The 17,456-nt window shown below is 45.9% G+C and overlaps 2 protein-coding genes across 3 annotated transcripts in view; one reads left to right on the top strand and one right to left on the bottom strand.

Annotated features, from left to right (window-relative positions):
* Positions 1-17,456, top strand: part of LOC141101061 (protocadherin-11 X-linked-like) — a 1,762,603-nt gene that overhangs the window by 934,132 nt on the left and 811,015 nt on the right. The window lies entirely within an intron of this gene.
* LOC141101086 (uncharacterized) lies at positions 4,471-6,445 on the bottom strand. Its single transcript, XM_073589920.1, has 2 exons — positions 5,983-6,445; positions 4,471-5,872 (listed from the first exon to the last, which is right to left on the bottom strand). The coding sequence occupies exon 2, from the start codon at positions 5,635-5,637 to the stop codon at positions 4,471-4,473; it is 1,167 nt and encodes a 388-aa protein (XP_073446021.1). The 5' UTR covers positions 5,638-5,872; positions 5,983-6,445.

Below are 17,456 nucleotides of genomic sequence, written 5' to 3'. Positions count from 1 at the left end.
TGGTATTCTATCGGTAATGGATTGGCCAGCGCAGTCACCAGATTTCAACCTCATTGAGCTGTTGTGGGAGCAGCTTGACCGTTTGGTACGCAAAAAGTGCCCATCAAGCCAAACCGAATTGAGGGAGGGGCTTCTGGAAGCATGGGGTGAAATTTCTCCAGATTACCTCAGCAAATTATCTGCTAGAATGCCAAAGGTCTGCAATGCTGTAATTGCTGCAAAGGGAGCATTCTTTGACGAAAGCAAAGTTTGAAGGAGAAAATTATTATTTCAAATAAAAATCTTTTTTTTTGAACCTTGTCAATGTCTGGACTAGATTTTCAAATTCATTTGGCAACTCATTTGATTAATAAAAATATGAGTTTCCATGGAAAACACAAAATTGTCTGGGTGACCCCAAACTTTTGAACGGTAGTGTATGTGCAGCCACCTATCAATTCTTGACAACTTGTTGCAGATGCCATTCCCGGCATAAAGACTGATATGACCAGCCACTATCTCAAGAATGGTGCACCGCCACATGCCGGCAGGAGTGGAGAGGTTACTGCGCATGCACGGCATTCCCCTTTAATATTTATGAACCTTTACATTTTCGACACATATGGCAAACCCTTCCTGTATGCCATAAATGTCCTATGTGGGACCACCCCTAAAGCTTTGAGAAATAATTGTGGGGTGACAGCCAGACACCTAAGGCTTATCTGCAGATAGTCATTGGGGCTGATGTACTCTGTGCTGCTGGTTAAAGGGCTCTTCCCAAAATGTTAAGTTATCCACTATCTGTGGGGTGGAGAATAAGCTATCAATCACTGGGGGTCCAACCACTGTGACCCTTAGAGACCTCCAGATTAGGGCTCTGTAACCAGAGAACATTGCAACTCCTTCTTGAATGGTGAGGAGACGCACATGCTTCATTTATTGTCTATGTGACTGCTGGAAATAGCAGAGCGCTGTACTTGGCTCCTCTGCAGTCTCATAGACAATGAGTGGAGCGAAGACTGAGCATGCATAACTCCGCAGTATTCAAGGTGGTGCTGCAGAGCTTGATTCTCAGTTCGCAGAACCCAATTCCAGGGAGTTCTGGGGTCCCGTAAATCTTTACACTTCTTCTGCTGAGATGCTGTCCATTTTCAAGTGTCGCTGTTTGACTTGTGGTATTGAATATTCAGTGCTCACAATGAGATGTCCTCCATCCCAGGGATCCTTGCTGTGATTTTAATTACATCCAATCACTTTTTGGTTCCTATCCTCCTATAAATATAGGCTTTATCTTGTTATTAGCCAGTAGTTCACATTAGGCAGTTAGAATAGGGACCCGTTCAATGAGATCACCTTGACATTGGTGAATGGGCTCATATCTTTTGGCCAAATTTTGCGCTAAGTGTCTCATATGTTTTTTCTAAATTCCAATAGCCATTATGCTATTCACATTTCATATATTTCATGTTTGATATGCCTTAATGCAATTGAGTGCAACCATTTCCTTATTTTGATATGTAAGCTGTTTTTTGGTATGCACCTATTCAGACTAGGATGTGCTGTCAGTTTTTTCTGTCAAATGTATACTAGAAAGCGCCATAATCCAGTATAATATAACAATGTATACTGTAAAGTGCCATAATCCAGTATAATATAACAATGTATACTGTAAAGTGCCATAATCCAGTATAATATAACAAAGTATACTATAAAGTGCCATAATCCATAATCTAGTATAATATAACAATGTATGCTTTAAAGTGCCATAATCCAGTATAATATAACAATGTATACTATAAAGTGCCATAATCCAGTATAATATAACAATGTATACTATAAAGTGCCATAATCCAGTATAATATAACAATGTAAACAATAAAGTGCCATAATTCAGTATAATATAACAATTTATACTATAAAGTGCCATAATTCAGTATTAGGCTAGTTTCACACTTGCTTTTTTTTGCAGCGCGTTTTTCCCGCAAAAAAACGCATTAAAAAAACGCATACAAATGCATACAAACGTTGCGTTTTTTTCCAGCATTTTAATGCGCATGCAGGAAAAAAACGCAGCGTTTTTGCGCGTTTGTATGCGTTTTTTGTGCGTTTGCGTTTTTTTACAGATTTTGGAAAAACCCCACAAAAAAGAAAAAACAACCATTCAACAACACACAAGACCAATGGGACTTCATTGTGGGTGTGGTATGTTAATATATATAGACCCTGTCTACAGTATTCTTCACATTTGCTTGATTCTTCTCGTGACCATGGATCTGCGCTGGAAGAGTTTTCACTTCAACTTGGATTTGGACATCGCGATGGCTCAGGCGTATGCAGTTGCTTGCCATGAACAAAGGAAGAGAGAGAGGCAGCGAAGACGGCGGCGTATGTGGATACATCCGATTGTTGAACTCCGGGAGAGCCGTGGGGCATACCACACCCTCTACAGCGAGCTACGTGCAAACCCGGAGAAATTTACTGATTATATCCGGATGTCCCACGAAAGTTTCATGGATTTGCTTGCTCGTGTCCAACAATCCATCCGGAGACAGGACACACAGCTCCGTCGTGCGATTCCTCCTGAGGAACGGCTACTGGTGACATTACGGTATGTTTTAAAAACAAAGGGGTGTGGTCTGATGTTTTTTTTTGTAAATTTAGTATTCAAAACCTTGGGTAATTAGTTTTCGTGAATGTACTAATATTTTTTTTTATAGTTTTTAAAAATAATATACATAAATATTAATTTTACTTCTTTGTCTGTTCACAGATTCCTGGCGACTGGAGAAACCCTATCCTCACTACACTTCCAGTACCGTATTGGAATCTCTACCTTGTCTGGAATTGTTGCTGACACCTGCCGGGCTCTCTGGAATGTTCTTTGCCCAGAATTTATGCCCCTGCCCACCGCTGAAAAGTGGATGGAAATTGCTGACAAATTCTGGACAGTATGCAATTTTCCCAACTGTTTGGGAGCTGTTGATGGGAAACACATACGGATCATCAAACCCCAAAGAACGGGATCTGAGTACTATAATTACAAAAAGTACTTTTCAATAGTACTCATTGTGATTGCGGATGCCGGATGTATGTTTGTAGCAGTGGACATTGGAGCATTTGGCCGTGGTAATGACTCGCAGGCTTTTAAAAACTCAGACATGGGCCGGAGGTTGTATGGCAACCAATTTAATTTCCCTATGCCACGGCCTCTTCCTCACACCGAAGCTCCGCCACTGCCCTTTGTAATGGTTGGCGATGAGGCTTTTCAAATGTGCGGAAACTTACTGAAACCCTACTCCAGCCGGGACTTGGACCACACCAAAAAAATTTTTAATTACAGGCTGACCAGGGCCAGAAGAACTGTCGAGTGTGCTTTTGGGATTCTTGTTTCCAGATGGCGAATTCTGGGCACGGCCATTAATCTTAAACTTGAAAAAGTCGATGAGGTGGTGAAGGCCTGTGTGGTTCTACATAACTTTGTGATGGCTAAAGAGCACACGACCTTTGAACTGGACGATGATGCTCCTAACCCATTGCCTGAATTCACTCAGCACACTCTCAGGTCATCCGTTGAAGTTGGCCAAATGAGGGACCAATTTGCGGCCTACTTTATTTCTGATGTAGGACGGGTGCACTGGCAAGATGAAATGGTGTAATGTTGTTGTTTGTTTATGGTAATAAAAATCCTTATTTGATACCATTACTGAGTGCACTATATTTTTTAAACTCCAATTAATTAAAAAACTTCCCATGTATAACTGAATTTTGTTATGTTCACACACCTGGGCAGGTAAATACACATACGAGTTAAAATGCAGCATTGCTAGTCTGCGTGAAATATATTGGAATGAGCAAAGCTGCAGGCCATGAATCAGGAAACCATTTTTTTTCAAGAGAAAATTGTGCAACTAGTTTAAAACAAAGTATGTGATTTTCTCAAAACACAACCCTCAAAACCCAACCCCAATGAAAGTCCATGGGGAATACAAGTCAGCATTGAGTGGATGAATGTAATCTGCTCCATTCCAACTTACAAGTTATTACACTAGGCCTTGGAATAACTATACTAGGCCGTGGTATTTCAAATATGAGTATAGTAGGCCTTGGGGCTAGTAGTATAGTAATATGTGAAATACCACGGCCTAGTATAGTCATACCAAGGCCTACTGTAATAACTCGATTTTTAACAACTAGCATCTTGTTTCACAAAAAACAAACTGGTGAAACTAGAAAGAAACTTATTTTTTAGACAAGTTTCAACAGTTTGTTTTTCATGACACCAGATTCTATTTGGTAAAACTAGAGTTATTACACTAGGCCTTGGAATGACTATACTAGTCCATGTTATTTCACATATGACTATACTAGCCCTTGGGTTGGTTTTTAACATGTATTTACCCATCAGTGTGTGTGAGCGGCGCAAACAACATTAATGAAACTTAGTAATGGTGAACCACAAATGTAAATTTATTTTTTATCACAAAAAAAAAATTATTTTTTACGGCGTTTGGGGGCAGATGGTTTCAATTTGGGGGTGTGCAGGGAATATGCAACACTTGCAGTTGAAGACGGTGTTTGAGGGGAAGGGGCAACAAAACTTGTGGGGGAAGGTAGTCCAGTTAAGGGAATTAAACTTGGAACACTTGTAGGAGAGGAAATCTGTTCAGTTACATTAGTTGTAATGGCATGTCGCCGTAGGCTTGTGTGCCTGGACCGACTTTGGCCCAATGCCCGCCTTGATTGATTTCGCCTTGAAGTAGGGGCAAATATGGAATGTAGGTCCCCCGTCTGCTGGTATGGCTGCTGCTGCTGAGGTGGCGGCTGCTGCTGCAGAGGTGGCGGCTGCTGCTGAGGTGGCGGCTGCTGCTGAGGTGGCTGCTGCTGCTGAGGTGGTTGCTGCTGCTGCTGAGGTGGCGGCTGCTGCTGAGGTGGCTGCTGCTGCTGAGGTGGCGGCTGCTGCTGAGGTGGCTGCTGCTGCTGAGTTGGCTGCTGCTGCTGAGGTGGCTGATGCTGCTCTTCGTTGTCAGTGCTCGTCCTTGCAGGAGGACTGGTGGCGGCAGTGATGGCCCAGGTTTGCAGAGTGGTGGTGGCAGGGCTACTACATGTTGTTGTAGCGGCAGGGCTGTTCCATGTTTGCCTAGTGGTGGCTGAGCTCCACGCATGCATGGGATTGGCGGTGGTGCTCCAGACAGGAGCAGCGCTTGCCATGGTGGTGTCGGTGAAGTGACCAGCTGCACTCAGACTTGTGGTGGTGTAACGGTGGGTGTCCTGGCTTTGAATAGAGGTGTCCGTGCAGTGGTATGCAGCACAAGTCGGTAGTGAGGTGAAGCGAGTCAATGGTGGCACAGGTGGAAAGGACACCACTGACTGCTGACCGTACCGATTATGCTGCATAGCCTGCAAGAAAGCATTGTTGCAGGCCTGCAGCACATTCAGCTGTTGATCAGGACTAAGGTGTTCCGCCATGCCCTTTTCAATCTTACTAAAAAAATGGTGTGCTGGTCTGTTGAGGTCGGCCTCCAGACGGTCAAGGCGCTGTTCTACAGAATTGAAGCGGTGTTCAAAGTGGTTAAAACCACGTTCCATGAGTGCAAAACCGCTTTCAACTCTGTCGGACAGTGACTTGAGGCTGGAATTAAATGTCTCGCTCAAATGCATAAACTCGGGCAAGACATTCCTGTCCAAGGCCCTCTGCCGCTGGCGGGTAGTGCCCGCATAACCAGTGGCAGAGACCTGGGACAGGGGAACACCTGATGGCCCAGCTTCCTGGTCACCAGCTGTGTGTGTGGCTGACCTGCAAGGTGCTTCCTGGCTGTCGGATGGCTGGGACGGGTCAGAGGACGTCCGAGGAAGGACCGCTCCAGGGCCAGGTTGCAGGGTGCTGCTCCAGGTGCTGTGGAAGAAAGGAAAATCATTACTACCATGCCTTTACAAGAAGCATCAGCTGTGGATTAGAAAAACACAGATTAATAAAAATAAAAACCCAAAATGTATAATACTTACGATCTTGTGGCAAGGACCGGTCTTAGGAACTGCAACGCGTGATAGTGACGGTATCTAGTTCTGGTCCTTGACGCAGATCCACTGCGAACCTGGCCCTCAGCACGAACATCACTGTTGAAGCGGTCCTTGATTGAACGCCAACGTGTTCGGACTTTGTCCACTGTTGATAAAAAAAAACAGTGCCGTCAAGGACAACAGTCACTGCGGCCCAATGTAGCAATACAATACTCAAAGCAGTCACTGTAGACCCCGATGACACTGTTGGGTTTCCTGCTAGAATACGCCAAGCACGAAACCCAACAGTGCCGTCAAGGACAACAGTCACTGCGGCACAATGTAGCAATACAATACTCAAAGCAGTCACTGTAGACACCGATGACACTGTTGGGTTTCCTGCTAGAATACGCCTAGCACGAAACCCAACAGTGCCGTCAAGGACAACAGTCACTGCGGCACAATGTAGCAATACAATACTCAAAGCAGTCACTGTAGACCCCGATGAAACTGTTGGGTTTCCTGCTAGAATACGCCTAGCACGAAACCCAACAGTGCCGTCAAGGACAACAGTCACTGCGGCACAATGTAGCAATACAATACTCAAAGCAGTCACTGTAGACCCCGATGACACTGTTGGGTTTCCTGCTAGAATACGCCTAGCACGAAACCCAACAGTGCCGTCAAGGACAACAGTCACTGCGGCACAATCTAGCAATACAATACTCAAAGCAGTCACTGTAGACCCCGATGAAACTGTTGGGTTTCATGCTAGAATACGCCTAGCACGAAACCCAACAGTGCCATCAAGGACAACAGTCACTGCGGCACAATGTAGCAATACAATACTCAAAGCAGTCACTGTAGACCCCGATGACACTGTTGGGTTTCCTGCTAGAATACGCCTAGCACGAAACCCAACAGTGCCGTCAAGGACAACAGTCACTGCGGCACAATGTAGCAATACAATACTCAAAGCAGTCACTGTAGACACCGATGACACTGTTGGGTTTCCTGCTAGAATACGCCTAGCACGAAACACAACAGTGCCGTCAAGGACAACAGTCACTGCGGCACAATGTAGCAATACAATACTCAAAGCAGTCACTGTAGACCCCGATGACACTGTTGGGTTTCCTGCTAGAATACGCCTAGCACGAAACCCAACAGTGCCGTCAAGGACAACAGTCACTGCGGCACAATACAGAGCAGGGAAATACTCACTAAACGCCTTTTTGGAGGATGCTGTGGCGCTGTCCCAGCCATCCATCAACGCTGCGGCCACCTCATTCCATAGCCGCCGGGTCACCACATTGTCCTTGTACAGCCGGTCACGGCTGTCCCACAACGGCGAACGCTCCTGGACCAGGCTGATGAGCTGCTCATTATCCAGGTAGACGTCTTCATCCCGTTGTGGAACCTAGACAAAACACATTCATTAGAATAATCAAATTTAAATTGAATAAAAAGTTACAAAAAAAGAAACAAAAAAATGAGTAAAAATAGAAGATAAAAAATAAAGAACATTACAAATCATTTGATACTTACATTCCGTATCACCACCGGGACTTGGCTTCGCTGCTCCTGCTCTTCGCCCTCACTAGTGCCGTCCGCAGATGATGATGACGATGTCTTAAGAAAGTTGAAAAAAACGTAAGAGATTTGGAGAAGCAGCAGATATACTTACCAGATGCACGAAAATAATCACCTCACGGTCTGCTTGCGCCAATTCCTGCCGCGATGGGGAATACTCTGATTCTGAAGACATACTGCATGTAAAAATAATAAAAATCATTAGTACATACATAATTTAAAAGGACAGGCATATAATGTAATATACTCACATTCTTCGCTGATATAATGGGTTCTTGGTTGACTGTCTGCTCTTCAATCTCTCAGTGTAGTAGTGGCAGAGTTTTGGCAGGCACCTCCTTTATATAGACTTTTTTTTTTTGACTTTAGAAGATTCTAACTAGGATAAAAAGTGGACACCACCCAAAAAACGCAGCGCTAAAAAAATCGCATACCTGCGCATGCCAGTGCGCACGTATGCGCATCCATAGGCTATAATGGCCATTTTTAGCGCAAAACGTGCGCATACGTGCGCATGCGCTTTTTTCCAGGGCCAAAAAATGCAACATGCAGCGTCTGGAAAATACCAACGCACACCCCAAAAAAACGCAGCGCATGAAAATCGCATACATGCGCTTACAAGTGCGCATGTATGCGCACCCATGTTAAATATAGGGGAAAAATCGCATGCGCACGTATGCGTTTTTTTCCAGCGCTAAAAAACGCAAATGTGAAACCAGCCTAATATAACAATTTATACTATAAAGTGCCATAATCCAGTATAATATAACAATGTATACTATAAAGTGCCATAATCCAGTATAATATAACAATGTAAACTATAAAGTGCCATAATTCAGTATAATATAACAATTTATACTATAAAGTGCCATAATCCAGTATAATATAACAATGTAAACTATAAAGTGCCATAATCCAGTATAATATAACAATGTAAACTATAAAGTGCCATAAACCAGTATAATATAGCAATGTAAACTATAAAGTGCCATAAACCAGTATAATATAGCAATGTATACTATGAAGTGCCATAATCCAGTATAATATAACAATGTAAACTGTAAAGTGCCATAATCTATGTATATAAAGCTGAGTGTATGTATGTGTGTATATGTATCAAGCCACAGCCACTCCACATAGGGAAAGTGCGGGACACGGGTGGAGAGCAGAGCTGCGAGGGAGAGCAGGATACGGATGGAGAGCTGCGGATGGATAGAGCAGGACGTCGTGTGGAGAGCGGGGCTGTGGAGGGAGAGAGAGGGGCAGTGAAGTGAGAGAGCAGGGCTGTGGAGGGAGAGCGTAATGCTGGGTGGAAAGTGGGACTGTTAAGGGAGAGAGTGAGACGTGGGTGGAGATTTGGCCTCATGAGGGAGAGAGCGGGATGGTCAGTGGAGACAAGGGTTGTGGAGGGAGAGAGTTGGACGGCCAGTGGAGAGCGGGGCTGCGGATGGAGAGCACGGAATGGCCAGTGGAGACAGGGGCTGCTGAGGGAGGGAGCAACGCTGTGGAGGGAGAATGCGGAACAGCGATTGGAGAGTGGGGCTGTGGAAGGAGAGACTGTGATGGTGGATGGAGAGCTGGGATGCAGAGGGAGACAGCGGGGCTACGGAGCGAATGTGGGGCTGCTGAGGGAGCGAGCAGGATGGCCAGTGGAGACATGGGCTGCGGTAGGAGAGAGCGGGGCGGTGGATGGAGAGTGGGGCTGCTGAGATAGAATGCGGGATGGCGTGTGGAGAGCTGCACTTCGGAGGGAGAAAGCGAAACGGCGACTGGAGATCGGGGTTGCGGAGGGAGAGAGCAAGACGGCAGTTAGTTACTATGCCGGGGCAATGCAGGGCCCTTCAGCTAGTCCAGTAAAATATAATAGTAACCCAGTATAATATAATGGGGCCTACTATAAAGTGCCATAATCCAGTATAATATAACAATGTATACTATAAAGTGCCATAATCCAGTATAATATAACAATGTATGCTATAAAGTTCCATAATCCTGTATAATATAACAAAGTATACTATAAAGTGCCATAATCCTGTATAATATAACAAAGTATACTATAAAGTGCCATAATCCAGTATAATATAACAATGTATACTATAAAGTTCCATAATCCAGTATAATATAACAATGTATACTATAAAGTGCCATAATCCAGTATAATATAACAAAGTATACTATAAAGTTCCATAATCCTGTATAATATAACAAAGTATACTATAAAGTGCCATAATCCAGTATAATATAACAATGTATACTATAAAGTGCCATAATCCAGTATAATATAACAATGTATGCTATAAAGTTCCATAATCCTGTATAATATAACAAAGTATACTATAAAGTGCCATAATCCTGTATAATATAACAAAGTATACTATAAAGTGCCATAATCCAGTATAATATAACAATGTATACTATAAAGTGCCATAATCCAGTATAATATAACAATGTATGCTATAAAGTTCCATAATCCTGTATAATATAACAAAGTATACTATAAAGTGCCATAATCCTGTATAATATAACAAAGTATACTATAAAGTGCCATAATCCAGTATAATATAACAATGTATACTATAAAGTTCCATAATCCAGTATAATATAACAATGTATACTATAAAGTGCCATAATCCAGTATAATATAACAAAGTATACTATAAAGTTCCATAATCCTGTATAATATAACAAAGTATACTATAAAGTGCCATAACCCAGTATAATATAACAATGTATACTATAAAGTGCCATAACCCAGTATAACAGTTTATACTATAAAGTAACATTAATATAACAATGCATGCTATGAAGTGCCATACTAAATCCTGTAACAATGAAGCTCTCCTCCTGTTTTGTCCATTTCTCGGCGCACACATATGTCATCTGTATGCCGCTCGGTAAGTTATGTGCACGTTGTGTTTTCCATCCTCTACGATATCACTTAGTATTCCTTTTCTGTTTGCCGCCGACTAGAGAGACATTTTTTTTCCTCTTTTGTTTCTCCTCCTGCTGTGAAAAAATCCCCCATCCTGACAAGATCATTGTTTGGATGGAGCCGTAACTGCGTTATATTATGATAAATATGGGCAATAAAAGGCGACTACTTTGCTGCTTTGCCTCTTAGTTTGGTGGTGACACAGAAGCGGGAGATCTGATAAAGCGGATGCGGCGAATGCTGTTACAAAGTGCTGGAAAACAGCAAAATGAGCCTCAGTTTGGAGCAATGGGCCTCGATTTGTCAGCGGCGCTGGGGATGACACAACCAATGTGCTGCGATGCAGCGGTTAGTTTTCGGCCAGGGAATGCTAGATAACCTCTGACGAGTCGCACATGCTACAGTGATTCTTCATGGGAGCCTGCCACAATGTCATCATAACAGTGTCAATGCCAGAGGTACTGTATCCGGGCCAAAGACCTCCATGTAACAATCGTGGTGATACTTTCCCACTAATATTACCACAGACATCATTTCTATTTCATAATAAAACCAGACTTACATTGGGTGTCTTGCTGAAAAAAACGCATTGCGCGCGCATGCGTTTTTTGAGGCAAGTCGGACGCCCAAAAAATACAACAGGATGCATTTTGTGCGCCCGAGCGCACACCACAAAAAAACGCATGCGCGTAAAAACGCATACAAACGCATGTGTATGAGCACATAAGCGCATCCCATGCAAAATATAGGGAAAAAAGCGCATGCGTTATTTAGCGCTAAAATACAGCGCAAAAAAATGCAAGTGTGAAACCAGCCTTACAGTGAGAAGAGACTGACACCATAACAGTGCTAGAGTCTGCATGCCTGTACCTGACAGATACCGCATAACAATGCCCCTATAACAGTGCCAAAATATTGTTCCCATAATACTACTGTCCCTACAGGAAAACCGCTTTACAGTGCAGAGATAGTGTTCCTATAACAAGCAGCACGGCGGCTCAGTGGGCAGCACTGTACTATAGGGCTGCACGGTGGCTCAGTGGTCAGCACTGTACTATAGGGCTGCACGGTGGCTCAGTGGCCAGCACTGTACTATAGGGCTGCACGGTGGCTCAGTGGCCAGCACTGTACTATAGGGCTGCACGGCGGCTCAGTGGCCAGCACTGTACTATAGGGCTGCACGGCGGCTCAGTGGTCAGCACTGTACTATAGGGCTGCACGGCGGCTCAGTGGTCAGCACTGTACTATAGGGCTGCACGGCGGCTCAGTGGTCAGCACTGTACTATAGGGCTGCACGGCGGCTCAGTGGCCAGCACTGTACTATAGGGCTGCACGGCGGCTCAGTGGTCAGCACTGTACTATAGGGCTGCACGGCGGCTCAGTGGCCAGCACTGTACTATAGGGCTGCACGGCGGCTCAGTGGTCAGCACTGTACTATAGGGCTGCACGGCGGCTCAGTGGTCAGCACTGTACTATAGGGCTGCACAGCGGCTCAGTGGTCAGCACTGTACTATAGGACTGCACGGTGGTTCAGTGGTCAGCACTGTACTATAGGGCTGCACGGTGGCTCAGTGGTCAGCACTGTACTATAGGGCTGCACGGTGGTTCAGTGGTCAGCACTGTACTATAGGGCTGCACGGCGGCTCAGTGGCCAGCACTGTACTATAGGGCTGCACGGCGGCTCAGTGGTCAGCACTGTACTATAGGGCTGCACGGCGGCTCAGTGGTCAGCACTGTACTATAGGGCTGCACGGCGGCTCAGTGGTCAGCACTGTACTATAGGGCTGCACGGCGGCTCAGTGGTCAGCACTGTACTATAGGGCGGCACGGCGGCTCAGTGGTCAGCACTGTACTATAGGGCTGCACGGCGGCTCAGTGGCCAGCACTGTACTATAGGGCTGCACGGCGGCTCAGTGGCCAGCACTGTACTATAGGGCTGCACGGCGGCTCAGTGGTCAGCACTGTACTATAGGGCTGCACGGCGGCTCAGTGGTCAGCACTGTACTATAGGGCTGCACGGCGGCTCAGTGGTCAGCACTGTACTATAGGGCTGCACGGCGGCTCAGTGGCCAGCACTGTACTATAGGGCTGCACGGCGGCTCAGTGGCCAGCACTGTACTATAGGGCTGCACGGCGGCTCAGTGGCCAGCACTGTACTATAGGGCTGCACGGCGGCTCAGTGGTCAGCACTGTACTATAGGGCTGCACGGCGGCTCAGTGGTCAGCACTGTACTATAGGGCTGCACGGCGGCTCAGTGGTCAGCACAGTACTATAGGGCTGCACGGCGGCTCAGTGGGCAGCACTGTACTATAGGGCTGCACGGCGGCTCAGTGGGCAGCACTGTACTATAGGGCTTCACGGCGGCTCAGTGGGCAGCACTGTACTATAGGGCTGCACGGCGGCTCAGTGGTCAGCACTGTACTATAGGGCTGCACGGCGGCTCAGTGGTCAGCACTGTACTATAGGGCTGCACGGTGGCTCAGTGGTCAGCACTGATGCTTTCAGTCGCTGGAGTCCTGGGATCAAACCCCACCAAGGACAACATCTGCAAGGAGTGTGCATGTTCTTGTGCTTATGTGGGTTTCATCCGGGTTCTCTGATTGTCTCCCACAAAAACTGATAGGGAATGTAGATTGTGAGCCCCAATGGGGTCAGTGATGAAGATGTCTGTAAGGGCTGTGGAATTAAGGGTGCTATACAAGTAACAAAAAGATAGTTGAGCTGATCCATAAAAGTACCAGATATATTCCTCTTATAACAGTGCCAGAAACAAATGACCCATGACAGTACTAGACAGTTGACTTCATAACAGTACCAGAGATAGGTACCACCATAACAGTACCAAAGATGTGTACCACTATGCCAGCCATAGTGCCCCAATATTAGTGCCAAACTGTCCATATGAGGCTGGTTTCACACTTGCGTTTTTTTTGCACTGTTTTTTTGCGCAAAAAAAGCATGCGTTTTTTTCCCTATACTTTACATGGGTACGCATACACATGCGTTTGTACGCGTTTGTATGCACATGCTTTTTTTGTATTGTGCGCTCAGGCGCACAAAATGCATCTTGTTGCATTTTTTGTGCGTCCGACTTGTCCCAAAAAAACACATGCGCACACAATGCGTTTTTTTTTCACCCAACCACCCATTATAGTTTATGGGTGCGCTGACGTGCGCATGGTAATGCGCACGTCAGCGCAAAAAAAAAAGCATGCATTTTTTTAAAAAACGCGCACAAAACCGCATAAAAACGCACAAAAACGCATTATGTGTTTATATGTGCGTTTGCACTGCGCACGGTGCGCAGCGCCAAAAAACGCAATTGTGAAAGTAGCCTAACACTGCCAGCCACATTGCCCCACGTCAGCGCCAAACCGTCCATATAACACTACCCACCGTAGTGCTTTCTTTAAATATCTGCACAGTACCTCATAATCATGTCACACAGTGCCCCCATAATCACGTCATACAGTGCTCCCATAATCACGTCTCACAGTGCCCCCATAATTAGGTCACACAGTGCCCCAATTATCATGTCACACAGTGCCCCATAATCACGTCATACAGTGCCCCCATAATCACGTCATACAGTGCTCCCATAATCACGTCATACAGTGCTCCCATAATCACGTCATACAGTGCCCCCTTAATCACATCATACAGTGCCCCCATAATCACGTCATACAGTGCTCCCATAATCACGTCTCACAGTGCCCCCATAATTAGGTCACACAGTGCCCCAATTATCATGTCACACAGTGCCCCATAATCACGTCACACAGTGCCCCCATAATCACGTCACACAGTGCCCCCATCATTAGGTCACTCAGTGCCCCTATAATCACATCACACAGTGCCCTCATAATTAGGTTGCACATTGCCCCCATAATTAGGTCACACAGTGCCCCCACAATTGAGTTGCACAGCATCCCATAATCACATTGCACAGTGCCCCATAATCACATTGCACAGTGCCCCATAATCACGTCACACAGTGCCCCCATCATTAGGTCACTCAGTGCCCCGATAATCACATCACACAGTGCCCCCACAATTAGGTTGCACAGCATCCCATAATCACATTGCACAGTGCCCCATAATCACATTGCACAGTGCCCCATAATCACATTGCACAGTGCCCCATAATCACGTCACACAGTGCCCCCATCATTAGGTCACTCAGTGCCCCGATAATCACGTCACACAGTGCCCCCACAATTAGGTTGCACAGCATCCCATAATCACATTGCACAGTGCTCCATAATCACATTGCACAGTGCCCCATAATCACATTGCACAGTGCCCCCATCATTAGGTTGCACAGTGCCCCCACAATTAGGTTGCACAGCATCCCATAATCACATTGCACAGTGCCACATAATCACATTGCACAGTGCCCCCATAATCACGTCACAAGGTGCCCCCATAATCACGTCACACAGTGCCCCGATAATCATGTCACACAGTGCCCCCATAATCACGTCACACAGTGCCCCCATAATCACGTCACACAGTGCCCCCTGTGACAACGTCACCGGTAAGGTAAAAGGGATGTGTCACTGCGCTTAATGGCGTCAGTGATATGAAACTAGAGTATTTTCCTCCAGCACACTACGTGTTGTGAAGGTTAAATTAAAGTTGCATAATGGGCTGGTTTCATGTGGACCTTCTTAGAGCGGGTGGCAGGAGGTCCACTTGATCTCCACCGAAAGAGCTGCCAGGACTTGCGTGATGTCATGATCATGTGATCAATCACATGATGGAAAGAGTCACATGGTCTGGGCTTTAAATAAATGGGCTCTACAGCTAGTCTGTGTTCAGCAAGATTGGAGATAGGAGTCTCCAGTGGTTTTGTGTCTTGAAGAGGACAGACTGAACCTGTGTTGCTCCAGGGCAGTGTGCCACCCGCACGTATGGACTGTGTACAGTAGCAGCGTTTTTTGTTTTTCTTTGTTGTTTTTGCTGTTTTAGCCAGAAAGGCTGAGTTTTGTTTCCCTCGTGTTGGTTTATGCCACATAATAATAAGCCAACCCAGGATTTAAAGAGCCAGTGATTTTTCAACCTGTATATATCGTCACGCGAGTTGAACTACCACACCCCATAATCGCGTCACACAGAGCCCACATAATCAAGTCACACAGAGCCCCCAGAATCACTTCACACAGAGCCCCATAATCACATCACATAGTGCCCCCATAATCACTTCACACAGAGCCCCATAATCACATCAGAGAGCCCCATAATCACATCACACAGTGCACCCATAATCGCGTCACACAGAGCCCACATAATCAAGTCACTCAGTGCCCCCATTATCACGTCACACAGTGCCCCCATAATCGCGTCACACAGTGCCCCATAATCATGTCACACTGTGCCCCCATAATCACGTCACACCGTGCCCCATAATCACGTCACACAGTGCCTCCATAATCACGTCACACAGTGCCCCATAATCATGTCTCACAGTACCCCTATAATCATGTCACACAGTGCCCCCATAATCACATCACACAGTGCCCCCATAATCACGTCACACAGTGCCCCCATAATCACGTCTCACAGTACCCCTATAATCACGTCTCACAGTGCCACATAATCACATCACACAGTGCCCCATAATCACGTCACACAGTGCCCCCATAATCACGTCTCACAGTACCCGTATAATCACGTCACACAGTGCCTCCATAATCACGTCACACAGTGCCCCCATAATCACGTCACACAGTGCCCCCATAATCACGTCACACAGTGCCCCCATAATCACGTCACACAGTGCCCCCATAATCACATCACAGAGTGCCCCCATAATTACGTCACACAGTACCCCCATAATCACGTCACACAGTGCCATTCAGACAATGGTTGAATCGTTCTCAGTTTAGTATTTAATCCCTGGTTTTGATGTACAGTTGTTGTCTCTTTCTGACACCGGTGATGAGTGTCGGAGGCTCGGCGTACAGCTCAGACACTAGGTGTGCACGGTGTTATGGAGACAGATCCACTCATCTCCATAAGTAAAGTGATTCTGGCAGAGCCGTATTATTGTTGTCTGCATGGAGAGTGGATTACAGCACTTTCCCAGACAGCTTGAATGTGTGCCGCGCAGCGTAAGGGGAACACAACAACCAAAACCCAACACGTTCCAGGTGCAGATGGCGCAGATTCTGCAGCCCCATGTGATAGCGTCTGACCGTAGCGAGAGAATGGCTCCTCTCAGGTGTCAGCTGCCTAGGAGCAATGTGAGAACTGTCAATATGCTACAGGTGGACTGTGCCATCATGTTCCTGCCCCGGAAGATGCCAGTCGCGCTGTGCTGTATATTACAATGTGAATAATGCCATGCAGTTTTACATATATTTTTTCATGTATAGTATCAAACATGTATATGTTAAGATTTAGGGCATAAAGTAATGATTATAGGGTGAGAGACTCTGCTGAGCATTCTAAGTATAATATGTTTAATGTAAATAAATGTAATGTATGTTTGTGGAGGAGATCTGCCCAGCCACATGCTGTAGGGACAGACATAGCTAAGGTTCGGAACTAGCCCATAGTGGGAGGGACAAGCCCCAGAAAAAAAGGGACTGCTTCCTGGTAGTTAGATAGGGAAGTACAGTAACCAAGGTCAAGTTCAAGTTGCAGTGGGCATGAGTGTCTATCATTCGAGGCAGTGGGAAACCTTACTGGAATCCCTTGCAGGCATTCCTGCAATGTACGGAGCTCAAGGTTCGGTACAGGCAATATGGAGAGTGCCTTATCCTCTGGCGTACAGGGGACGATGGACGTGGAACCGCATGAAGAGAAGGTAAGGGATCCCGGATGCACTGCGCCACTGGATATCCCTGGGGCGGACCGGAACAGTAAATATAGGGATAGTCCAGGAGAAACAAAGAGTGGTGCTGAAGACGCTCTGTACTAAGGAAATGGGAACTAAGAAGTGTCGTGCCC

Source organism: Dendrobates tinctorius, unplaced genomic scaffold (assembly GCF_039654945.1).
Source record: "Dendrobates tinctorius isolate UK_male_01 unplaced genomic scaffold, ASM3965494v1 ptg000114l, whole genome shotgun sequence".
In the NCBI taxonomy this organism is placed as follows: Eukaryota; Metazoa; Chordata; class Amphibia; order Anura; family Dendrobatidae; genus Dendrobates; species Dendrobates tinctorius.
Note: the sequence above shows the minus strand (reverse complement) of the source record. Positions and strands in the feature narration are given on the sequence as shown.